This window comes from Lissotriton vulgaris, chromosome 3_1 (assembly GCF_964263255.1).
Source record: "Lissotriton vulgaris chromosome 3_1, aLisVul1.2, whole genome shotgun sequence".
NCBI classification, from domain to species: domain Eukaryota; kingdom Metazoa; phylum Chordata; class Amphibia; order Caudata; family Salamandridae; genus Lissotriton; species Lissotriton vulgaris.
In genome coordinates, this window is record NC_141689.1 from 1,347,110,561 (window position 1) to 1,347,137,538 (window position 26,978).

A 26,978-nucleotide genomic window follows, 5' to 3' on the forward strand; every position below is an offset into this window, starting at 1 on the left:
CTTATGCAAAATCTATTGGTAGGATAGAAGGCAGGGCTGAATGGAGCGGAGGGAATGGGATGGGAGGAGAGGGAAGTCAGACACTGGCACAGCACAGTTCACAACAAACAAAGAGAAGTGGAAAATTGGGGAGTAAGATTTGGAAGGGGGAGAGGAGTGGAGCAGGGAAGGCAAGGAAAGGGGAAAGGAGAATGGAGGGGAAAGGAAGGGACCTATTATCAGTTGATGACGATTAGCACAAACAACACAAGACAGAACTGGTCCTGTAACTGTAGCACAAGTTACTACTTGTGTAACAATATATCTGTAAGAGACATTAGTTAGTGATAGATTCCTTACCTTAGAATATCCCCAGGTGTCAGACTGGATCCGGAAAGTTTTGCGTAGTAGTACCCTTGCGCGTCGGTAGGCGTCGTCTGCGGCTCCGCGTCCGTCGTTGGCATCGTGATGACGTCGTTGGAGTACTTAGACGCTGCCTCCGAGTGCTGATGTCAGTTCTTAGCCACAGCTTTTCCGCGCCAGAAGAGCAGAGCCATGACAAAAAACAACACTGGTGCCAAGAAACTAGGGCCCTGAAAGGGGATGACCTTAACCCTAGATATCGGTTCGCAGAACGGGGAGGATGGGTGGGTCGGTAAGGAATCTATCACTAACTAATGCCTCTTACAGATATATCGTTACACAAGTAGTAACTTGTGCATCTGAAAGAGACACGTTAGTGGTAGATTCCTTACCTTAGAATAGATACCCCAGCAATACCATCCCCGTGGTGGTGGGTCTGCGAACCAATAATCACACCAGAAAGTCCTGGAGGACGGAACGGCCAAAGTAGCCGTCCCTCCGGACTTGACTGTCCAGGCAATAGTGCCTTGCAAACGTGTGCAGCGAGGCCCACGTAGCTGCCTGGCAAATGTCCTGCAAGGGCACACCTCGGCCCAAGGCAGTAGTAGTGGCCGTGGCTCGAGTGGAATGAGCCCTCAGCCCAACAGGGGGTTCCTTCTTAGCCAAGGAGTAACACGCCTGGATGCACAAGATAATCCACCGAGAGATGGTCCGCTTGTGCACCGCTTTCCCTTTCTTAGCGCCCGCGTACCCAACAAAGAGTTGATCATCCACCCGGAACTGTTGTGTGCGATTCAGATAAAATGAGAGCGCACATTTTGGGTCCAGACGGTGGAGCCTCTCCTCCTCTCTCGAGGGGTGCGGAGGCGGAAAGAAGGTGGGCAATGTGATGGATTGCCCAATGTGGAAGGCCGTGACTACCTTAGGCAAGAAGGAGGGCCTAGACCTTAATACAACCTTGTCCGGATGGACTGAAAGGAAAGGAGGCTTACAAGATAGGGCCTGGAGCTCACTCACTCTCCTGGCAGAGGTGATGGCTACCAGGAAGGCAGTCTTCAGAGAAAGAAGGCGAAGAGGACAATTGTGAAGTGGCTCAAAGGGAGCGCACATCAGAAACGTTAGAACCAGGTTCAAGTCCCACTGAGGCATCACGAAGGGAACAGGAGGAAAGGTATGAGTGATGCCCTTCAGGAATCGATTAACGATAGGGGGCTTGAACAAAGAAGGTTGGTCAGGCAGCCTCCGAAAGGTTGAAATAGCTGAAAGATAGCCCTTGACAGTGCCCAGAGCAGAGCCCTGCTGGGCAAGAGAAAGAAGAAAGAGGAGAACCTCAGAAAGAGAGCCATTGAGGGGATCCACAGCCTTTGCTGTGCACCATGCCACAAATCTGTTCCACCTGCAGGCGTATACCGACTTTGTGGAGGGACGCCTGGCTGCCAGAATGATGTTGCAAACTTCAGGAGGCAAGTCAAATGGCCTCAATTGTCGCCGCTCAATCTCCAAGCATGGAGGTGGAGACTGGACAGGTTCGGGTGGAGGACCGTCCCCTGTTGCTGCGACAGAAGGTCCTCCTGAAGAGGCAGACGAACCGGGGGATCGACTGACATACTGAGTAGCTCGGGATACCAGTACCTTCGTGCCCAGTCCGGAGCCACAAGGATGACTTGAGCCCGGTCGCGCTTGATCTTCTTCAGCACTCTGGGCAGAAGTGGTATAGGCGGAAAGGCGTACAACAGAACGCAACTCCACTCGTGACGAAAAGCGTCTCCGAGCGAGTGCCGCCTTGGAAATTCCAACGCGCAGAACTGATGACATTGCGTGTTCTCTTCGGTGGCGAATAGATCTAACCAAGGCTCTCCCCATCGCAGAAAGAGGCCTTGCGCCACGTCCGAGTTCAGACGCCATTCGTGATCCATCGAGCACCGACGGCTGAGTTTGTCCGCCCTGGCGTTCAGAGAACCTGCCAGGTGTTAAACCACCAGAGTCACGCCCTGATGTTCCAGCCATTGCCAGAGACGCAGAGCCTCCTGGCAAAGGGTCCACGACCCCACTCCGCCCTGTTTGTTGCAGTACCACATGGCGGTGGTGTTGTCCGTGAACACCTGTACTGCGCTCCCTCGGACAGACGGGAGGAAAGCTTTCAGTGCCAGACGAATCGCCCGCAGCTCCAACAGATTGATATGGAGCCGGGACTCCGCCAGAGACCAGAGTCCTCTGATCTCCGCCTCTCCCAAGTGGCCTCCCCAGCCTTGGAAGGACGCGTCCGTCACAACTACGTGCTCCGGTTGGGGAAGGGAGAGGGATCTGCCGTTGACCCAATCGCGGTCCGTGAGCCACCACTGCAGCTGTCTCGCAGTGCCCTCCGAGATCAGGACATGGTCGGACAGGTTGCCCCGGTGCTGGGCCCACTGAAACTTAAGGTCCCACTGCAGAGCCCGCATCCGCCACCGTGCGTGATGCACCGGAAGGATGCAGGAGGCCATCAGCCCCAGAAGCCGCAGCGTCAACCTGACCGAAACTCGGGATAACGGCCCGAAGATCGGAATCAGAGCCTGTATATCCCGAACCCGCTGTTCGGGCGGGTAAACCCGAAACTGCGCCGAGTCGAGAACCGCTCTGATGAAAAGGAGTTTCTGAGAGGGGCACAGGTGTGACTTCGGCACATTGATGGAAAATCCCAGCTGGTGCAGGAGATCCGCCGTAGTCTGGAGGTGGCTGACGACTGTCTGGGGAGAGCCCGCCTTCAACAACCAGTCGTCCAGGTAGGGGAAGACTGAGACCTCTAACCTGCGCAGATGAGCTGCGACCACCGCCATCACCTTCGTGAACACCCGTGGGGCGCTGGTAAGGCCGAAGGGGAGCACGGTAAACTGAGAGTGCTCAAGGCCTACCATGAACCGCAGGTAACGCCGGTGGGCCGGCAGGACGGGGATGTGGAAATATGCGTCCTGCAAGTCCAACGCTACCATCCAGTCTCCTGGGTCTAGGGCAGTCAAGACCTGAGCCAGAGTCAGCATTTTGAACTTCTCCTTCCGGAGTATGCCGTTGACGTTCCTCAGATCCAAGATAGGGCGTAGGCCCCCTTTGCCCTTCTTGGGTACCAGGAAGTAGTGGGAGTAGCAACCACATCCTACTTCTGGCCCAGGAACACGCTCGATGGCCCCCTTGGCCAAGAGGGCCGAAACTTCCTCCTGCAGGAGCCGCAAATGATCCCCCGATACGCGGAGGTGTTGCGGTGGCATGGCTTGAGGGGTCGTCTCGAAGGGGAGGGAGTAGCCCCTTCGGATGATCTGCAGCACCCACCTGTCCGAAGTGACTGTGCGCCAGTGAGAGTGGTGATGGCGAACCCTGCCTCCCACCGGCGTCACATGGGCCGAAAAGCACGGACTAGGAGGGTTTAGAGGTGGATGCCGCGGGGGCAGGTGTGGACTGACTCTGCTTGTTCCCCCGACCGCCTCCACGGCGGTTTCCACGGCCGCCGCCGCCGCACTGGACGACAGTTTGCGGCGAGTGGCTGGCGGCACGTGTGGGGACACCCCTTCCTTGGCCACGAAAGGAGCGAAAGGCACCCATTTGCTGGCGGGGGACCGAGAGGCCCAAGGACTTGGCCGTAGCCCTGGAGTCCTTAAAGCGCTCAAGCGCGTGGTCTGCCTTGTCGCCAAAGAGGCGACGGCCATCGAACGGCATGTCCATGAGGGTGTTTTGGACGTCTGCTGAAAAATTGGCGGATCTCAGCCAGGCGTGGCGTCGTACCGCCACCGTCGTAGCCATCGCTCTGCCCAGCGAGTCAGTAGTATCCAGTCCACACTTGATTGAATACTTGGCCGCGTCCCAGCCCTCCACAAGGGCTTGGCCGAGTTTGGCCCGTACCTCCAACGGGCACTCTGGCAGCACTTCCGCCACTGTCTCCCACAGAGAGTGGGTTTAACGGCCCAAGAGGCATGCGGTGTTGGAAGACCGCAGTCCCAAGCTAAGGGACGAGAAGATCTTCTTACCATAGTTCTCGTACCTCTTGGACTTCCTGTCCGGCGGGGCCGTCGGGAAGGCGGTCTGGGAGTTAGAGGCCTGGATGACCAGACTCTCGGGGGTGGGGTGGGAGGACAGGAAACATGGGTCGCCCGGAGCCGGGCGGTGGCGTCTGGCCACGTTCCAATCTACAGGCAAACCTGTAGCGGGCCTGGACCAAGTGCCTAAAAGAACGTCCGTCAAGGCCTCATTAAACGGAAGCAGAGGCTCCATGGAGCATGACTGCGGCTTAAGGACGTCAGTGAGGTGGTTAGTCCTCACGGCCGCGACGGGGAGCTCAAGGCCCAAGGCCTTGGCAGCCCTCATCAACACCACACCATAGGTAGCTCCCTCCTCCGAAGCCACGGTAGGAGGAGAGACAAATCCAGTGTCTGGAGAGGTGTCCAGGCCACTGGCCTCCCCAAGGTCTCCTGCCCAGTCCATGTTAGACTGGCACTCCCTGGCCAGAGGGTCCTCAGACCCCTCCCAATCATCCTCATCCCTCATCTCCTGAGATTCAGGGTCGTAATTGAATGAGGTCGGTTCATAGAAACTAAAATCTCCAAACGGCGTCGAGATCGGCGTCGTCCTGACGTCGGAACCGAATGAAAGGAGGCATCGGGGACGGCGCCGCCCGAGGACGGCGCCGGAGGGGACACCACACAGACCGACGCTGGGGGGGTCGTAAGGTCCACCAGTGACGATCCATCGCCCGAGGAAGGTCCAGCGGCGTCGGGCCTGAAGGCGCCGACGAGGCCGGGGCCGCTGTACCCTGCGTCGCCGGGCCCGAGGGCACCGGCGGTGTCGGGATCGTAGGGCCCTGCGGCGCTGGGCCCGAAGGCGTCGGCGGCGGCGGGGCCGAAGCACCCGACGGCGTCTGGGTCGAAGCCCCCGACCCACTAGGGCCCCCAGACGGGTTCGCTGGGCCAGAAGGCGCCGCGGAACCCGTCGGAGGAGAAAGGGACCTCATGGCCATGAGGAAACGCTCAATCTCATCCGGCGTCGCGTTCAGCCCAGGGACCAGGGGGTATGGGGCCGAACGCGGCGCCCGCCACTCCCAAGGAGCCGCGTGGGCGGTGTCACCCGAACCCCCGGCCGCATCGTGCGAGCGTCGGGGGGAGTCAGAAGAGCGATGATGTCTCTTCGACTTCTTATGCTTCTTACCTGACGACTTGGACCCTGAGGAGTGGTGCCGACTCCCGGAGTTGTGACAGCTCCGTCACCGCGACCTGTCCCTCGACCTCCCGCGGGACAGGACCGGGACCTCACACGGCGCGGGGCCGACTGCCGGAGTTCGAGTCGCCTGCGGGACCGCTCCCGCCTGGCCTTCCTCGAAAGGGCCCGACAGTCGGGGCAGGCCTCGTCGTCATGGTCGACGCCCAAACACGTCAGGCACAGGCGGTGGGGATCCGTGACCGACATGGTACGGTCGCACTCGTCGCAATGCTTGAATCCGGGCATCCCTACAGGCACCGTCGGAGTCGTACAGACTTCGAATTGGATCAAAAGATCACCAAAAGTTAGTCAAAAAGTGACTAGGGACTGCTCTTTCCAGATCTGCGCTGGCTGGCGCGGAAAAAAGAATAACTGATGTCAGCACGCGGAGGCGCCGTCTAAGTACTCCGACGACGTCATCACGGCGCCCACGACGCCGACGACGGACGCGGAGCCACAGACGACGCCTACCGATGCGCAAGGGTACTGCTACGCAAAACTTTCCGGATCCAGTCTGACGCCTGGGGATATTCTAAGGTAAGGAATCTATCACTAACGTGTCTCTTCAGATTTGAGTGTTCAAGAGAGTGTATTTATATCGAGGTCATAGTGAGTATGGCAGTTACATGCAAATGTCTTAATGGTGCAACGTCCGACTCTTTAGTCTATGGGAAAGGTGCTGTGTTTGTGTGAGACAACATAAATAAAACAAGCATTTGCAATGCAATAGATCTCACATTTATTAGAGTTTGAGCTATTGGCATTGTAAATAACAATGCCTTTTATTTACATTTACATTTACTTGTTGATTTTTAAAACAAAAATAAAAAGCATTGTTATTTACAATGCCAATAGCTCAAACTCTAGTAAATGTTAGATAAGCAACAAAAAAGTGCAAGATGGGTTCTTTTTTTTGTTGCACCAAGGTCTATGTAATGTGTTCTCAGGTATTTCAATTGGCTCAGAACTTGGTGGCCTCCGGTCTATCATGTATTGGCGGATTCTCGGTATCACTGGAGGGGAGTCATTGAGCTGTGGTTCAACCAGTAAAGAAGCCAGGCAGTGAGTTGTATTACAGTCATAGAGACAGAATTCCTCCCGCCGTTGGACCTGGCGACTCAGTACACGAATGTATCCACTGCAGGGATCTGACTTTGACCCTATAAGGTTTTAATCTCGACGGGTCAAGTCAGCGTTTCATCCTTCTGGTGTTGAAAAAATGAATACCAGAGTTGGGTAATAATAATTTTCAGTAATTTCCCAGCAGTGCCAAGCTGCCTCCAGGCGGTAATGTGCTCTCTGCAGATAGGGCTCTTATGGTATGCCGGTAACCATCAGCACCAAAAGTCTGCAGGGAACTGTGGTCAAGTGATGCTGGAATGGAATGCAAGAAGTTGTAAATCAGCACCACTGAATGCAAAATGGCCTGCTTGAAAATAGCCAGATAGCTTTGGTCGAGAAGCACTAAAGACAGGGTACAGTGGACTTCGGTCCAGATGTACAAAGCATTTTCCGGTCCCAAACAGCTCAATTCGCAGAAGCGGGCCTTTTGATACTGAAAAAATGCTTTTTCAGATGTACAAAATGCAATTCGGAAACGTGTTACTAAATTGGAACTTGCATTCGCAATTCAGTATTTGGAAGGGGCATGTTTTGGGCGTCCCTCCAAATACCGAATTGGTATGGTATGAATTACTATTTTGCTACAAAACTGCAGTTGCAAAACAGTAATATTTTACAACAATTTTAAAAGTGGTGGTAACCCATTTGCAAATTGAAAGAGTCCACTTGGCCCCCTCCCTCTTTGATTATGTCGAACAAATATTTTTTAATCGCAGGTAGTGGTCCAACGGACCACTGCCTACTATTAAGCAAGCATTGGCAAAGTCAACAGGACATGGCAATGCAAGAGGTATTGGCGTTGTCAAAGTCAGTGGGCCAGATGTACGTAGCTTTGTGTTTGCGATTCGCTATTAGGAAATCACAAAGAGCGATGCACAAAGCATGCCACCATCCTGGTGATGGCTGTGACTCCTAATGGTTTGCAAATAGCGACCTTCCTAATAATATTTATAAGGTAGGTCGATTTGCAAACTTCTAGAAATCTTTTTTGGGGAAAAAAATTATACATTAGAATACTGATTTCCTAATTGCGATTCTGAGATAACAATTAGGAAATCGATATTTCTAATGTCTGTACGTTTGAGGCAATGGTTTGTAGTTTAAAGGCCATGCAAGGCTTATCATTCATTGCTGTTAGTAGTCACTGCAACCAGGGGGGGAGCTAAAGTTTATGCAGCTATTTTTTTTGGGGGGTGGGGGGCAGATGCACTGGGAAATGGAAAAGAGGCTATTAAACGTTAGGCTGGGAGACTCAGTCTCTGGTCCAGTGCTGCTAGCAGGGATACAGGGAGAGTTCGGTCCAGTGGTGCTAAAAGTGATGAAGGGAAAGTTGAGTCCGTTGTTTGTAGAAGGCATCTATGGAGAAAGCGGTCCATTGGTTCTAGAAGGGATGCAGGGAGACTGCGGCCCAATGATGCTAAAAGAGGTTCAGGGAGGTTATGGTTCAGTGGTGTTAGAAGTGATGCAGTGAGATTATGAAAATGTGGTTTTAGAAGGGTGTCAGGGAAAGTGTGTTAGAGGTGATGGATGGAGACTGCAGTCCAGTGGTGCTAAAAGGGATGAGGGGAGACTGCAGTCCAGTGGTGTTAGAAGTAATGTAGGACGTCTGCAATCCATTATTGGAGATGGGATACAGCTGGACTACGGTCTACTGGTCATACAAGAGGCAGAGAAGACTCCATTCCAGGGGGCTAGAAAGAACGCAGGCTATACTGAAGTGCTGCTAGAAGGGTTGCATGCAAGTTGCGAGTGTGGTCCAGCAGTGCTAGAAAGAATGCAAAGAGGCTGTGGTCCATTGGTGCCGAAAGGGATGTGGTAGACTATAGTCCAGTGCTGCTAGAAGTGATTCAGGGTGACTGCAGTCCAAAGGTGATAGCAGGGATGCAGGGAGACTGGGGACATTCATTCTAGAAGGGAAGCAGCCGGACTGCAGTCTGTTGATGCGGAAATGATGCAGTGAAACTGTGGTCCTTTAGTGCTAGAAGCAGTTCGAGGAGACTGTGGACCATTGGTGGCAGAATTGATGCAAGGGCACTGCGGTCCCTTGGTGCTAGAAGGGATGCAGGGAGATAACTGTCCATTGGTGATAGAAGTGAAGGAGAGAGACTTCGGTCACTGATGCCAGAAGGGAACCAGGGAGAATGTGGTCCACTGGTGATAGGAGACAAGGAGGGAGACTTCGCCCATTGGTGCTATAAGAATAAGAGGTGTAGGTAATGAAAGGGTATTGTCATATTGTCATACCTATCCCTAGAGGTGTTCAGTGCGTCAATTGAGCCCATGGTTTCCCGTGGTCGGCACCAGCACCTACTTACACCAGGGCTTATGACAGTCTGCCACAAGGTGGCACTGTCTGACTAATTTAGGTATGAGCACAACAACAAGTTTTTAATTGTTGAATGTACTTGTACAATGACTAACACCTGCCTCCTAAGCCATTCTTCTAGCTTTGGGGGCCTGGAATAGTATGAATGGTCACACTTGTAAGAATGTGATGGTTAGTAGCAGTATTTGCACTGTCATTGGTAACTGACCGGGGAAATATGTGGTGAACGCTGCAGTTGCCTCCGGACGAGAGCCCAGACACGTATTCTTTTACAAATTAAGCACTGGCATACAGGTCATGGTGAACTGTATCATGGCAGGGTGCAGGCAAGTTATTATTGAGGCTCTCTCACTGTAGGCAGCGTAAATCCACATCTATCACTGCACAGGAACTTTCTTCGGAGAAACTGAGGCCGCTTTGGCACTTACACTATTTTGAACAATCACTGGGTGGAGGAGGAGAAGGGTGGCATGGGTGTGTGTTTGGGTGGGTGGGTGGGTGTGTGGCTACAGGAAGGGCACGTCGGTGGTAAGACTTAGTCATCTACCTCTAGAAGTCAGTGAACCCCATGGCACGTTCTAAAGCCTGGGCTGGGAGATCGAATTCCTTCACTGATTCATCGTTAATCTTACACCAGCCTGCATCATACCCCCCCTTGGGCGCCTCGCAGCCCAGGTGGGTCCGACTGGAGACTGCGCTGTGGGAAGGAGGGTGGGGGCAGGGGCACAAGGGGTCTCGAGCAGACCGAGATCAAGTCCCTCGGTTGGAAAGACAGACAGATGAAATGAAAGAGATAACGTGACAGGCTGCCTACAAGTGATTGATTAAAAAATTAGGAAGGAGGTGGGTGGGTGTGTGTGTGTCGGTGTGGGGTGTGGGGGGGGGCACAAGGAGTCTTGAGCAGTCCAAGAGCAAATCCCTCGCTTGGAAAGACAGACAGATGAAATGAAAGGGATAACGTGCCAGGCAGAGTGATTGATTTAAAAAAAAATGGAGAAAGTTCCTGGAAATAACAGCCCGACATGTACCTGAAACTATTTCGAAAAGGCCAAAGCAAACAAGCGCCGGCACTGGGTGGGGGGCGGGGGCTCACGCCTGAGGTGACGGGACTGTCCTGCGCCCTCTTACTGCCTGCAGCGGGGCAACCGGCAGCACCGGCCCGACAGGTGACAGTGCGGCACGACAAGGCCTGCAGCACGGCAACGGCAGGGAGGGAGGGGGAGGAGGAGGGGAAAGAGAGGCCAGAGGGAGGAGAGACGAGAGGAGGAGGAGCTAGGGCGGAGAAAGGGGTAGGAACGGGAAGACTGAAAGTGGAGAGGCAGGTAGGCCGCGAAGAGACGAGAAAATACATGACAACCAGGCGGTTTGCGGTGAAGGAAGAAGGCAGAAGTAAAACGAGGGACACGAACGAAGAACCTGGTGAGTGGGGTGTGAGGGGGATGTGTGCGCGCTGCCATGCTATGCTGTCTGAGTCAAGCGCACGCGCCCAACGTTATCAATCCTTACTTGTAAGGGGGGGGGGGTGGCCTTGGTGCGCTTGTGTGTGTGCTGTGTGTGCGCGCGTGTGTTTATGCGACGGCGGGGGTGGGTTCTCTGTATGAATGGGTGCGTGCGTGCGTGCATGGGCGCTCGTGTGTGTGTGTGTGTCTCTGTGTATGCATGTGTGGTGTTGGAGCTTCCGAGGGGGGGGGGGGGGGGGGGAGCGTGTGTGTATGCAGTGTGTGTGTGTATGCGACGGCGGGGATAGGTTTTCTGTATGTATGGGTGCGTGCGTGCATGGGCGCTTGTGTGTGTGTGTCTGTGTATGCGCATGCGTGTGTGGTGTTGGAGCTTCCGAGGCAGGAGATGGGCACGGCGCCGTGCGCGCCCTCGAGGAGGAATCTGAGACAGCAGAGGCGCGTGCCCGAACGCTGTCTCAGATTCCCCCGAAAGCGCTGACAATAGGTCCTTCGCTGGCGCTCTACCTAAAAACGGGCACGTAGAAGCCACCGCTTTTCCAATATCAGGTGTCGTCTGAAATGATTTGTGGATTCTTTCTTCAATTTTAGAATCGCAGGTTTAACAATCGTATATCGTCCGGTGGGAATTCTAAATCATGTCACCTGGCTTTGATATATTGCTCCATCAACTAGGAACCTGTATCGTAGGATTCGGCCTCCCTGCTTCCAGCGTGCCCGTGTATAGGAAAATATAATAGCAAAACCCTAGCGGTACTTCTCCAAAACCGAAACATAAAGTCGGATAAAATAATCTTCAGTTGAAGATTGCAAGTTATATCAATGTCCTGATGAAGGTGAAAGCATTATAAGTACACCGAAACGCCACGTCAACTGTTTTTGACTGTTTTTAACGTAAAGTAACATATACATCATAACATGATGTGTTTTATTTATTTTAGAACGTAACCCTTCAGGGAGGGATCCAATAAAGTGTAAAATCTTTTTTTAAGTAATTGTTTCTGCATATGTTTGATATTTTTCTCTGTTCATTACATAGTGACAAGAGAGAAAACCAAATTGCACAAGCACCCTCTTAACAGTCCATTAATCTATGAACATGAATGTAGTCATTTCCGCGGTTATTGCACCAACATTATTCAATGGTTCGATGTCAATGTAAAATATGGATCCAAAACCGAATCTTGTTCTTAAAGTTCTTTATTATTCAAATAGGTTAAAAGATTCCCAGCTTATCATTGCCGACACGTGTTTCGCCCTCTCCAGGGCTTTTTCAAGGCTATCTTGTTCTGGTCTTATGCTGCTCTGGTCTTGTGCTGCTCTGGCATCGGACTGGTTTGTAATCAAAAGGATATGGGTATGAAGCGTTTTGTGCGAAACCTATTGGAAGTTTTGGTCACAGCGAGCTATTCAGCAAGTAGATTCCCTTTAAGTAACACGGATCTAGTTAAGTCCCTCATGGATCATTGAACGAACAGAGCTGGTTTAGATTAGTCTTGTTATGAGGGTGCGTCTCGCTGCGTGGAGATACGTCCTATCTTGTTAGATGAGAAATTCTTAAAGACCTTGATAAGTCTTATTCATGTTGTTTCCGGGCGCCGAGTCTCCACTGCAAGGCACAGTGGAGACTCGGCGCCCGGAAACAACATGAATAAGACTTATCAAGGTCTTTAAGAATTTCTCATCTAACAAGATAGGACGTATCTCCACGCAGCGAGACGCACCCTCATAACAAGACTAATCTAAACCAGCTCTGTTCGTTCAATGATCCATGAGGGACTAAACTAGATCCGTGTTACTTAAAGGGAATCTACTTGCTGAATAGCTCGCTGTGACCAAAACTTCCAATAGGTTTCGCACAAAACGCTTCATACCCATATCCTTTTGATTACAAACCAGTCCGATGCCAGAGCAGCACAAGACCAGAGCAGCATAAGACCAGAACAAGATAGCCTTGAAAAAGCCCTGGAGAGGGCGAAACACGTGTCGGCAATGATAAGCTGGGAATCTTTTAACCTATTTGAATAATAAAGAACTTTAAGAACAAGATTCGGTTTTGGATCCATATTTTACATTGACATCGAACCATTGAATAATGTTGGTGCAATAACAGCGGAAATGACTACATTCATGTTCATAGATTAATGGACTGTTAAGAGGGTGCTTGTGCAATTTGGTTTTCTCTCTTGATTCATGGTATTTGCATTCAGTTGCATTGCTCAAACACCCCTGGTGGTGGGTGTCTTATCAAGTTCTCAGTGCACCTCTATATCTTTTTTATACCTCACGCATTACGTACCCGGGGAGAATAACTAACAACAGTAGGTGCGGACGTTTTCTCTGATGAGAAACACTACCACCATTTTGTTTGTATACATTACATAGTGACACATTGTAATATTTTCACTAGATCTAGAGGTTATAGCTGCCCTCTGAGACCAGGTTAGATTCAACTCCCCCACAAACTGGCTCAAAAATAACTGGAATTTTTTCCTTAAAAAGCGCAGGGCCTAATTCTCTATAACATTTACTCCCCTCCCTGTGAAAGTTACCAGGGGACCCTTCCACTAACTTTTTTGTTATTTCATAACAACCTGTGAGGTATCCTTTTATCTGGTATTCAAGGGGTTATATGCGGTAAAACAGCTGGCTTCACATGCCAAAAGAGTTTAGCCTAAGACTGATTTGTCCATGCTACCATTAGGATAGCTGGTCTATAAGGTTGACTTAGAACCAATCACCATAAGGGTTGTTTGGACTGATACAAGGTGATCACTAGAACTGGTGAGCATCATATATCAGGCCAACTTGTCACAGTGTGAGTAGCAACCACACCCTACTTCTGGCCCAGAAATGCGGTCGATGGCCCCCTTGGCCAAGAGGGCCGTAACTTCCTCTTGTAGAAGTTTCAAGTGATCCCCCGCCACGTGGTGGTACTGTGGTGGCATGGCTGGAGGGGTCGCCTCGAAGGGGAGGGAGTAGCCCCTTCAGACGATTTGCAACACCCACCTGTCCGATGTGACAGTGCGCCAGTGGAGGTGGTGATGGCGAACCCTGCCCCCAACTGGCGTCACATAGGCCTGAAAGCATGGACTAGGAGGGTTTTGAGGCGGATGCTGCAGGGGCAGGTGTGGACTGGCCTCGCCGTTGTCCCCGACCGCCGCCACAGCAGTTTCCACGTCCGCCACCGCGCTGGATGGTAGTCTGCGGCTGGCAGGACGTGTGGGGGCGCCCCTTCCTTGGCCACGAAAGTAGCGAAATGCAGCCGTTTGCTGACACAGGGCCGAGAGGCCCGAGAACTTGCCGTAGCCATGGAGTCCTTAAAGTGCTCAAGCACATGGTCTGCCTTGTCGCCTAAGAGGTGACGACCATCAAACGGCATGTCCATAAGGGTATTTTGGACATCAGCCAAAAAGTTGGCGGACCTCAACCAGGCGTGGCGACGAATCGCCACCGTCGTTGCCATCGCTCTGCCCAGTGAGTCCGTGGTATCCAGCCCACATCAGATGCAATACAGTGCCGCATCTCGACCCTCCGCAAGGGCTTGGGCGAGTTTAGTCTGGATCCCCTCCGGACACTGTGGTAGCACGTCCGCGACCGTGTCCCACAGAGAGTGGGTGTAACGGCCCAAGAGGCACGCAGTGTTGACTGACCGCAACCCCAAACTTAGGGAGGAGAATACCTTTTTCCCGTATTGCTCGTACCTCTTGGATTCCCGATCGGGGGGAGCCGTCGGGAATGCAGTCTGGGAGTTAGAGGATTGGATGACCAGGCTCTCGGGGGTGGGAGGACAGGAAGCAAGGGTCGCCCGGAGCAGGGTGGTGGCGCCTGGCCACGTTCATAACTATAGGCGGACCAGTAGCGGGCTTGGACCAAGTGCCAAGAAGAACGTCTGACAAGGCCTCATTAAACGGAAGCAGAGGCTCTGTTGAGCTTGCCTGCGGTTTAAGGCCTCAGTGAGGAGGTTAGTCCTCACGCCCGCGACGGGGAGCTCAAGGCCTTGGCCAACCGCGTCAGCACCACACTATAGGGACCCCCCTCCTCCGTAGCCACCGTAGGAGGGTAGACAAAACCAGTGTTGGGCGATGTGTCCACTGGCCTCCCCAAGCTCACCTGCCCAGTCCTGAGAAGACTGGCACGTGCCAGAGGGTCCTCGGACCCCTCTCAATCCTCCTCGTCCTCCATCTCCTGGTACTCAGGTTCAAATGATGGGGCCGGATCATAGAAGTATTGCTCTTCTCTCTGCGCCGAATGCGGTGTCGATCGACGCTGTTCAGACGCCGGAACAGGATCAAGGGGGGATCGGGAACGATGTCGTCCGGGGCAAAACCCTAGGAGTCGACGCCGGCGGAGGGGTCGTTAGGTCGACCAGCGGTGACCCGGATCCGACGAGGCCTTGCGGCGTCGGGACCTAAGTCGCCGACTGCGCCGGGGCTGAAGCACCTGAAGGCGCCGGGGCCGAAGCACCCGGCCCGCTTTGGCTCCCAGTCGGGACCGCATGGCCCGAAGGCGCTGCGGAACCAGACGGAGCAGTGAGCGACCTCATGGCCATGAGGAAGGCATCTTTCTCCTCCGGCGTCGTGTTCTGCTCAGGGACCGGCAGGTATGGAGCAGGCCGCAACGCCTGCGGCTCCGGCAAAGCCGCATGGGCGATGTCAGCCGAACGCCCGGCCGCATCGCTCGAGCGTCGGGGGGAGTCAGAAGAGCGATGTTGCTTCTTCGACTTCTTGTGCCTCTTACAGAGGACTTGGAGACCGATGAGTGGTGTCGACTCGCCGAGCTGTGATGACTCCGGCCGAGCGACCGGTCCCTCGACCTCCTCCTGGACTGGGACCTCAAGCGGCACAGGGCCGACTGCCGGAGCACGAGGCGCTTACGGGTCCGCTCCCGCCTAGCTTTAGACGTCAAGGCCCGGCAGTCGGGGCACGACTTGTCATCGTGGTCGGCCCCTAAGCAATACAGGCACCGATATGGGGGTCGGTAACCGACATCAGTCGGTTGCAGTCGGCACAGGGTTTGAACCTGGGCATCCCTACCGGCACCAATAAAAAAGTTCGTCTCGAAAAACAGATCAAAAAGGATCAAACATTTTTTGTCAAAAAAAGTCTAAAGGGTACGACATTTTCCGGATTGGCGCCGGCTGGCGCGGAAAAAAGTAGAACTGACGTCAGCTCGCGAGGGCGGCGTCTAAGTACTCAGGCGACGTTATTCCGGCGACAACGACGGACACGGAGCCGCAGACGATGCCTAGCAACGCGCAGGGGTACTGCTACGCAAATGTTTCCGGATACAGACTGACACTTGGGGATATTCTAAGGTAAGGAATCTAAAACTAACCTGTTTCTTTCAGATTGATACTTTCTCTCTGATTCTTTGGCCAGATCTGAAATCCGTTCTGCTTCCTGGACAGCCTGCCTGTGGGGAGGAAGAGCGGCTGGAGCACTCTGAAGCGGACGAAGAAGAAAGAAACACCACTTCCTGGTTGCCAAGAACTCAGAACCAGGAAGTCAGTCGCGGTCTAGTGGTTGACCAGCAGAAGGGGGAGGAGCCCCGTCGGCCGACGGAACCAGGAAGGATAAGAGGCAGAGGCGTGGAACGGACGGTGTGCGAGGTCGGAGAGGAGGCTGCGGAGCACCCGGAGGAGAACAGAAGAGAGGAGAGCGTGAGAACGGAGGCGGAGGAGAACAGAAGAGAGGAGAGCGTGAGAACGGAGGCGGAGGAGAACAGAAGAGAGGAGAGCGTGAGAGCGGAGGCGGAAGAGATTCGAAGAGTGGAGAGCGCGAGGGCGGAGGCGGCTGCAGAACACCTGGAGGCAGAGGAGAGTACACTGCGAGTGCTACTGAGCGACGTTCCCGACACTGCTACCATACCCGGTGGGCTGAGGGGAGAAGACGCCACGGGTCCTGCTTCTGTGGTCCGAGAGTCGGGCCACAGCCCAAGGCAAGTGCTGTTGAAAGGGGCGTTCTGGTGGGGTGTTTGGGGAGGTGGGAGGTAGTAAGGTCGGGGAGGCGGGAGGCCCCGCGGTGACCCTTGCACTAAATTCACACCCCTTTGTTTCTTTAAATTGGTGAAGGTAGCACTACAATTACCACTGAGAACCGATCAGTAAAACCTGTTTGTTTTTCCTTTTCCCTGAGGCCACGAGAACCGGGACACTGGACCAAACCCTGACGTTCCCTGCACCCAGAAACGGCCCCAAGAAGGAAGGACTGCTACAACATCCCTAAAATTGTAACCCTTAATAAAAGAATATGTAACTGTAGACAAACAGTGCTCTGGTCTCAGTCTCTGTCCACCACTAGCCTCTGACAAAGTGGTGTCAGAAGTGGGATAGACAGGTGACGCCATGACACAGCCCGTGCCTATCCCGGTGGAGAACATTATAACTCAGTTAGCAGAGGGACAGAGACACCTTCAACTGGTGTTCGAACAACAGCTTCAAACTGCCAAGACAGAAAGGGATGCACTGCAAGAAGCCTTAAAGGATCAAGCCACCCTTCTTACTACCAATCAGCAGGTACAGGATACGGCTATCCTGCGCCTCACAGATGCCATAGCCACTGCTCGCATCCATCCCAATGTGCCCAGTTCTGTGCTACAAAAATTCCAGGACGGGGAGGACCCGGACTATTTTTTTACTAATTTTGAACGGGTAGCGACAACTGCATCCTGGCCAAAGGGGAGATGGAGTCAGTATGTAGCCCCCCTTCTTGCAGGCGAGTTACAGGCGGCATACCAGGCAGCTAATCCAGCAGGCAGGACATCATATGAGGACGTGAAGAAAGCTATCCTCGAGAGACTTGGGTGCGACCAGGAGTACTATAGGGCCAAATTCAGGAAAGAAAGGTGGAACCCAGGAGATAATTCCCGAGCCCTGTATTATCGGATCCAAGATTTAGGCATAAGGTGGCTGACACCCCTTAACACAACCATAGAAGATCTGATGGCTAAGGTCTTCCTAGAACAATTCCTGGATGCCTTACCTCCATCCACTCAATCCTGGATTAGGCAACATCCCAACCTTACCCCAACTGTAGCGGTGGACTTAGCCTGTGCATATCATAGGTCGCCTGAATTTCGCACAAGCCCTAGTAAAGCACCCGTCCCCAGCCCTCGACCCTTGATTCCCAGACCCCAAAGCAGGCCAGAACCCAGGGTTCCCCTCCTTCCCCGCGTTCCATTTAGGCCAACCAACCCCGGATCTGGGTCTAGTACACAGGGACCCCAGTGCTATCACTGTTCTGAGTGGGGACATATAGCCCGAAACTGCCCACATAGAACCCAGCCGGCCGAACCCATGGAGATAGGGTATTCCAGAGTGCGTGTGTACGTCATAGGCAAGGGACCTTGTCAGTATAAAAGAGAAGTTTTCCTCAATGGAAAAAAACAACAAGCCCTATTAGATACCGGTTGTCGCGTGTCCGTGGTTGACACCTCGCTGGTCCATCCCCAACAGATACAGAAAGAAGAGACCGTCTATGTGACCTGTGTTCATGGTAACACCAAAGGATATCCAGTAGCAGAAGTCTTGCTGGACGTATCCAATGACCCCCAATTGCGCCGAGTGGGCGTTATACCCTCCCTGCCAGAGGCCGTTATTATAGGCACCGATCACCCAAAGTTCGATCAATACATCGATGAAGCTAAAAAAGACTCCGTAAATTGGTGGAGGGAGGCCCCTTTGTGAACAGCGATGTTGAAGGGATAGCAGGGAGAGACCGTAAGAGCCGAAAGGAAAAGAGGAAAGATAAAGCCGAGTACTCCCAGTTGAAAGGGCTGTTGTCTGTTTTTTCTATGACCCCTGCAGATACGCTGGGCCCTGCTCGTAGCTTCCGGTCAGCCCAGTTGGATGACAATACCTTGTTGCGTGCCTGGGAGCAAGTACAAGAACTGGACAACGACAAGGTAGGACCCTATTTCTATGTACAACGGGGTTTGTTGTATAGGGCCACCAGAAAGGGTGACACGGTAATAACCCAACTCCTTGTGCCGCTGGCATTCCGAAGACATGTGTTGGAGCTCGCACACAATTATACTGGGGGAGGACATTATGGTAAAGAACAGACTCTTTCTTATCTTCTAACCCGATTCTATTGGCCCGGTGTTTATAGGGATGTGGCTAAACATTGTGCTGCTTGCCCTCGGTGCCAGTTCTCCAATCCCGCTGCTGTCCAAAAGGCTCCCTTACACCCTCTCCCCATCATTGACGTACCATTCAAACGGGTGGGTATGGATATTGTGGGACCCCTAACTCCCTCAGCAAGAGGACATAAGTATCTACTGGTGATTGTTGATTATGCCAGTAGATACCCCGAAGCATTTCCTTTGTCTACAGTGTCTACTCCGGTAATAGCCAGGGCTATGATCACTCTCTTCACCCGAGTGGGTTTCCCTGAGGAAATCCTCACGGACCAGAGGACCCCCTTTATGTCTCGCTTAATGACACACATTTGTGAAATCCTGGGCGTCAGGCAGATACGGACTTCAGCCTATCATCCTCAGACCGATGGCCTTGTGGAGCGGTACAACAAGACCATAAAGAATATGCTCCGCAAGGTCATCTCAGAAACAGGGAGAAATTGGGACCATCAATTACCCCTTATACTGTTTGCCATAAGGACTCACGAACAGAAGTCTACGGGGTTTTCCCCCTTTGAGGTTTTGTTCGGTCGGAGACCCCGAACCCTGCTAGATATGGCCGCAGAACAGTGGGAGGAGGAAGAAGAGGAGGGCAAACCTCTACCCCAATATGCAGCTGACTTGAGAAATTCCATTTCTCAAATATGGGGTATGGTCCATGACCATCTGGAGGATGCCCAAGTGTCCCAGAAAAACCTGTACGACCGCAATAGTCGATTAAGAACCTTCCAACCAGGGGATAAAGTGTTGCTACTGCTTCCCTCGTCCGACAATAAATTGTTGTCCAAATGGCAAGGACCCTTCACTATAGAGAAGCAGGTAACCCCGGTCACATACAGCGTGCTTCAACCCTTACATCCAGGTGGGAAGCAAATATACCATGTGAATCTATTAAAAAGCTGGGTAGAACCCCCTGAAGATGTAGCGACAGGACAGTCGTCTTTACTGGTAAACACACAGACACCTCTGGGCATTCCTGTCGTCCCCACTGCATTATCCTCCCCGGATAACGTCCCCATAGGAGAGGTCATAAACCCCACCCAAAGGATCCAACTCGAGGCCACTCTCGCCCAGTTCCCTGGTCTCTTTTCCTCCAAACCCGGATTAACCACCATGGTACAACACGACATCGTCGTCCTAAACGACACCATTGTTAAACAGAGGCCCTATAGAATACCCGAAGCTAGAAGGGAGGCCGTAGAAAAGGAAGTATCTGCCATGCTAGAGGCCAATATCATAGAACCCTCCACTAGCAACTGGTGCTCTCCCATCGTCATAGTACCGAAGCCCAATGGCAGTTTACGTTTTTGTATCGACTTTAGGCAAGTGAATAGTGTCACCAAGTTCGATACGTACCCAATGCCAAGGGTCGACGAGGTGCTAGAAAAGCTAGAAGCTGCAACGTATATGACTACTCTTGATTTAACCAAGGGTTATTGGCAGATCCCTTTGTCCCCACTAGCCAAAGAAAAAACTGCCTTTTCAACCCCCTCAGGACTCTACCATTTCCGGGTGTTGCCCTTCGGCCTCCATGGGGCCCCCGCTACATTTCAAAGGCTTATGGATCGCCTCCTCCAACCCCACCGAGCTTATGCGGCCGCATATCTCGATGACATCGTGATCTTTAGCACGTCCTGGGAGGAACATGTACAACATCTTGTTGAAGTATTCACAGCCATACAGAACGCCGGCCTGAAAATTAATCCTAAGAAATCATTACTGGCCACTGATTCCATCCATTACTTGGGATATACCATTCAAGGTGGCCATCTAAAACCCCAGATGAGTAAAGTGGAAGCCATTAAAGCGATACCTAGCCCCAAAACGAAAAAGGATGTCAGATCGTTCCTTGGGTTTATCGGCTATTACAGGCGGTTCATTCCACACTTTTCCACCCTCGCAGAACCCCTTACTGACCTGTTAGCCAACAATCAACCTACACACATCAGGATATGGGAACCCAAACATGAAACCAGCTTCCAGAAACTTAAATCCATGATATGCTCTACGCCAATCCTAGGGTGTCCAAACTTTCAGAAACATTTCGTGTTGCAGACAGATGCCTCAGGAGTTGGCCTAGGGGCGGTTCTTCAACAGCCCGATCAGACAGGTGAACTGATGCCGGTTTTGTTTATAAGCAGGAAGTTGTTCCCAAGAGAAGTACATTACTCCACTGTTGAGAAAGAGTGTCTGGCCATCAAGTGGGCGGTGGAGGCCCTACAGTATTATCTTTTGGGTCGTTCATTCACTTTGTTAACTGATCATGCTCCCCTCACTTGGCTTGCTCGGAATAAAGACACCAATCAACGTATACTCAGGTGGTTCCTGTCATTGCAACCCTTTTCGTTTCAGACCCTGCATGTTCCTGGTTCCAAACAGGTCTGTGCTGACTACTTGTCCCGTCATCCGTACCCCGAGTGGCCACCCCGTCCGTTCTTGAGGGGGAGGATGTGTGGGGAGGAAGAGCGGCTGGAGCACTCTGAAGCGGACGAAGAAGAAAGAAACACCACTTCCTGGTTGCCAAGAACTCAGAACTAGGAAGTCAGTCGCGGTCTAGTGGTTGACCAGCGGAAGGGGGAGGAGCCCCGTCGGCCGACGGAACCAGGAAGGATAAGAGGCAGAGGCGTGGAACGGACGGTGTGCGAGGTCGGAGAGGAGGCTGCGGAGCACCCGGAGGAGAACAGAAGAGAGGAGAGCGTGAGAACGGAGGCGGAGGAGAACAGAAGAGAGGAGAGCGTGAGAGCGGAGGCGGAAGAGATTCGAAGAGTGGAGAGCGTGAGGGCGGAGGCGGCTGCAGAACACCCGGAGGCAGAGGAGAGTACACTGCGAGTGCTACTGAGCGACGTTCCCGACACTGCTACCATACCCGGTGGGCTGAGGGGAGAAGACGCCACGGGTCCTGCTGCTGTGGTCCGAGAGTCGGGCCACAGCCCAAGGCAAGTGCTGTTGAAAGGGGCGTTCTGGTGGGGTGTTTGGGGAGGTGGGAGGTAGTAAGGTCGGGGAGGCGGGAGGCCCCGCGGTGACCCTTGCACTAAATTCACACCCCTTTGTTTCTTTAAATTGGTGAAGGTAGCACTACAATTACCACTGAGAACTGATCAGTAAAACCCGTTTGTTTTTCCTTTTCCCTGAGGCCACGAGAACCGGGACACTGGACCAAACCCTGACGTTCCCTGCACCCAGAAACGGCCCCAAGAAGGAAGGACTGCTACAACATCCCTAAAATTGTAACCCTTAATAAAAGAATACGTAACTGTAGACAAACAGTGCTCTGGTCTCAGTCTCTGGCCACCACTAGCCTCTGACACTGCCTTAATTATTTGTTCTAGTTTCAGAATTGCAGTCAGTTAGGGCCACTAAATTTCCCTGACATTTCCAGCCAGTCTCAAGTTTTACCATCTGCCACTGTGCGCAGTATTGCAGGGAAGAGCCAGGAGTATTGGCTGCTGAGTTGCTGCTTTACAATTAACAAAGAGTTGCATTGGCACTGCACCCCTATAGTATAATCCGGGAAAAACATCTTAGCATTCTCCACTCAAACCTCTAGTAGCTTCCGCGTCTCTCGTAGTATTGAGTCTCAGTCACGGTAGTGCAGCACCTTAAAAAGAAATTGATTTGATCTTGAGCTTGGTGCAGGCCTCCGAGGAGGGACAAGTTGCACCCTCTCAACTGAAAAACAAGGACGTTGTGGGCAGCAGTTGTCTCAGCAATCTGTGTCATGGCCTTCCGCTCCCTCCGGAAGGCCTATTAAGGTGACATTGTGGCGTCTTGAGCATCCCTCTGCGTCCTCCACTCTGTTCTATAGATGGCAGAATCTAACTTCATAGTCCCGCTATTGTTTTAACATGGTATCACTAGTCGGTTGCACCTCAGCTGAGGTTTGCTCTGCAGTGGTGACATGATCAGACAATTTCCTGTGGTCGGCATGGAGAAGCCCAAGATCTGCTGCCACATTGTCAACTTTAAATTCTAAGGCAATTCCAGAGAGCTCAATAGCGTGGAGTATTGCATCAAATCTATCCCCAGATTGGGGGGGAGGGGGGTCTGCTGAGCTTGGGAGTCCTGCTGTTCTGTTTCCATCAAGGAGGAAGATCTTGAGGAGGTTCTGGAGCCAACTTCTATGGTGGTATTATTTCGGAAACCCACAGGACAGTCCAGCTGTTGCGCATGGTTTTTGGCTGTGTGTACTCTCTCTTATGCTTTCTTGCTATACAGCAGTATATAGTGCACTGAGATCCTTAAAATCCCGTATTAGGATTCAATTTCGTAACTGCACAATGTCCATCTGCGTCAGCACATTCCCGGAGGGCACGGGCAATATTGGAGCAGGGGGTGCTATTAGGTAGCTTAGCTGCAGAACGGTGATGCCATCCCACATGTATACCTCTGTCCTATGCCCAATCCATTGCCTTATTTCACCAGGAATTTTGGAGGACAGGGGTGCCCCAGGTGATGTAGCAGGGTCTCATGTAATATACTCGAAGTTTCAGAGGAGTTCAAAATTGGCTCACCCCAGGAGGTATGCTCAGGAGCCATGTTAAGTGTTGTATAGGGACGTAAGGATCCTCCAATTAGACCAGTCCATGAGGGCGTATCAGCATTCAGAGGCACCACAGCTGACTTATAGAATGCAGGCCGGTTGTGCATGTATTGCAGTGTGAGATGTGTAGCAGTGTTCACATTTGACATCACCCCATGCCCCGGTCAGGCCGTATCACAGCCGCAACCATAAATCCGTCTCCTCTGTGTGGGTGTGCTCCGTCCAGCTCCCACCTCCAAACACCAGCATCCAGGGAGGTGGGAAGCAACTCAGACGGGGAGCAGGCCCAGCTGCATTGGGAGCGCCACCGGTCCCAGCGCCCAGGCATGACTACTAAGTAGGGTCGGGCAGCAGCAAACGTCCAACCACTGCCAGCCCTGCCTGCAGTATCAGCGCAGTCCGGGTTACGCCGGGGTCCAACGGCAACAGCCTGGACTGCTGGACGGTGTCTCATAGTTACTAGAATTTATGGACAGAATGGGTGTGCTGCCTAACAGAGCTAAAACGTCTCAGCCATCTTGCTACTGCAAGCCATGCCTCCCTCTTCAATTTCTATGATGCCTCAGGCAAATACCTACAGTCTCACTGTGTTATGCCTTTTCCAATCCCAGTCTGAAGGACCAACAAAACAGTTTTGGGCTTCAATTTTTTGTTAATAAGGCTTTGACCACTAGAGTTTCAAGTGTGGAGATGAAAGGACGGTACAACCTGTTGGTTCTGGCTTTAGCTTTCGGTCTACTAACTACAGAAGCATAATGAGGCTTGCCCCACTTCGAACAGGTTGAATCCAATAAACCATTATAAAAAGGGAGAATGTTTTCAAACTCTTCATAAGCTTTTAGGATTTCTGTTAAGAGATTCAATTTAGTTTGAGCAGCATGAACCTGAAGCTTCAGTCCTTCTGTGGTTGAGGAATTGTGCTGTGTCAAGGAACCCAAAAAAAACATTTCACTCTCCAAGTCAGGTATACAAGGAACTAATGAATCTTCAAGGAGAGTTTCTCCTCCTACCTAAGAAAAATCCCCTTCCTTCTTCCTAGCAGTTTGGAAAATCAGATTTGCCATATGTACTGAAATGCACTAGGACGCAACACTATGCTGAACTTCATTGATGGTGTTAACAACTGCTTCTAACACCACAGATGTCAAGGCCTATGCTCTGGAGCTCAAACCTAACTTATTCAAACATAAAAACAACATCTGCAGCACCAAATGGAGATGTTCTGTACGGGTGCTATTTATAGCCCTATGTATCACAGAAAGTACTCAGTAGTGATTGTGGACAGTGTACCATATGTGCCTGATGGGTGCCTAAAAATGACAAGAATGGACCATGTTGGGAATGTGAGAAGAGTTTATCATTTTATACGGTTGCCTTATAAGATGTGGAGGAAAATCTCTGTTGTGGTGACCATAATTTTGATTTTGAAGACTATTGATGTACCGCAGAGGAATCCCTAACGGTTCAGCAATGTAGAGCATTGAACTGTTTGGGAGTTTTTTCTTGTAGTTATCAAGGCAAATTGCTGTTTTGTATCTGAAAAAATGGAGTTAAACTTAAACCAAGCTATTTACACATTTAACTTAGGAGCATACAAAAATGTGTTAATTGAGGTCATAATGTTAACCCCTTAAGCGCTGCCGTCGGCCAAGGGCAACGCTACCTCCCCAGTGCTGCGAACGACCGTTGGCCGACGGGCCAGCGCTCGTTATTCGAACGTTCAGCACTGGGTGCTGAACGTTCGACGCAGCAAAGGAGTTAAAGGTAAACACAATTAGAGTACTAAATAAAAAATAAACAGCGTGTGATTTTTTTCGCAACTGCCTGAAAGTCATACTAAAGTCATAACGGAAAACATGTGCTTTCAAAAAAGGTAACCGCAAATATGTTGCATCAAGTGGCACTAAAGGAAACAATGGCCCGCTCAAACATAGCTATGAATATGATTTAGAAGTTGGTAAGATGGAGCAAAAAGTAATTAAATTATGTTTCAAATCTGGAAAGTCATTATCCCACCGGGAACAACTAATACATTTGAATGTGCAAGAGCTCTATAATTCCCATTTTAAAATTAATTAAGACTAAATTTAAATACAAGCATGAATATGAAGTCAAACCCAGAGATTTTATTATACCTTAGCTTGCAACCTTCCACCCAGTGTTGATCTTGCATGATAAATCACAATAAGTATATCACCCTGGACTGTTGTGTTCACTGGAATTTCAGCTTTTCCATCTTCAGTTTTGAACTCACTGCAGGAAATGAAAGATTTACATTGTAAAATAAAATAAAAACATTTTGAAAAGCGAATCAGTCTCACTTTTCTTAAACGTACAAAGCTAATAGGTCGGCCTTTTCAGTGGAAGCATTTAGTAATAGTTGAGAGGATTTTTGTATCCCAGGCTCAACTGTTGCTCAGCTGTCTAAAAAAGAAATGAGCAAGTTCCTGCTCCACAACAATATGAAAGTTGGTATTGGTGCCCATTTATCAAAGGGATTGAATTAGCAGCGGTAAGCTCAAATAAGAAACTTATACAAAGGAATCAGAAAATAAAATCTGCACGGTAGGTGATGACCTTAAAACGTATATGCACAAACATATTGCATTTAAGATACTTTTGACAATGGGGCTGTGTTATTGGTGTAAATGTAAGAAACCACACATGCATGCACATCTTTTACTTTCTGAACAGAAAAAGCCATCAATCTAACAAGTTATAAAGTCAGAAAAGTGAAACAAATTAAATTCCAAGAGTAATTAGTTAATAGTCGTATCCTGCATTAGGACATGCTACCTAAACAAAAAAGCCAATTTCAACTGTCAACATGTGAGTAAATTCCAGAAAGGACACACACTGGTGACTAGCAATCTACAAGTCACACTGCTTCTATAGTCTAAGAAGAGGGCTACTTGAACACAATCACAAATGAAACAATTAAACAATACACAAAAGAACATGGTTTTGACAAACAGCCCATCCAAGCATGGAAAACGCAGGAAAACAAATGACTGAACTGGCCTAGACCAAACCCACAAATTGCCACTTGTGGATGGTGAGATGAAGCCTGCTGAGATTTTCTACTTGAACGTAGAGGGATATGACCCAATGATTGATTGGCCGATCAAGCATTTTCTGTGAAACGCCAAAGTGTGCCAAAACTCCAACACCTACAATCAGAGTGCCTCTGACTAACAAGTTACCTACCTTCGATAACAATATATCTGTAAGAGACATATATTATTTATAGATTCTCTGGCACAGAGAAACACCCAGCGCACTTTCTCCAAAGGAGCTGCTGGGTTTCTCTTAGAACTGTGTTAGATTAACTCGCTCCTTGATTTTGTATAACATCTATCTGAAAAAGATTATTAATTGTAGATTTCTCACCCTAGCATTAACCCCAGGAGTCAGACTGGTCCTGGAGATTTTTTTCGCAGCTATATCCCTGCACGTTGGCAGGTGGAGTCGGTCAACTCCATGTTCGTCGGGTGCGTCGTGATTGTCGGAATGATGTCGCGGCCAGACCAGAAGCGCAGAGCCATGCAAGACACTGGCTACTGGTGCACAAAACTAAGGTCCTGAAAAAGAGTCAGTTAGCAGAAAGGGGAGGATGGGTGGGGTGATAAGGAGTCTATAACAAATATATGTCTCTTACTGATATATCTTTACCAAAGTCAAGTAACTTGTTCATCTGAAAGAGACTTTTAGTTATAGATACCTCTCCTTAGAATAGATACCCCAGCAATACCAACCCCAGAGGTGGGTCAGCGAAATAAGTTCACAACAGAAAATCCTGGAGAACTCAACAGCGAAAAAAGCAGTCTCCCCG

General features: G+C 51.0%; 1 protein-coding gene across 4 annotated transcripts in view; it reads right to left on the minus strand.

The window, feature by feature from the left end:
- The window catches only part of GAK (cyclin G associated kinase), a 1,908,861-nt gene that overhangs the window by 797,503 nt on the left and 1,084,380 nt on the right, over nucleotides 1-26,978 (minus strand). For all 4 annotated transcript variants that reach the window (XM_086961822.1, XM_086961820.1, XM_086961821.1 and 1 more), the window contains exon 17: nucleotides 25,282-25,399. In XM_086961822.1, the coding sequence (XP_086817948.1) occupies nucleotides 25,282-25,399 (118 nt within the window). The remainder of the gene's footprint in view (nucleotides 1-25,281; nucleotides 25,400-26,978) is intronic.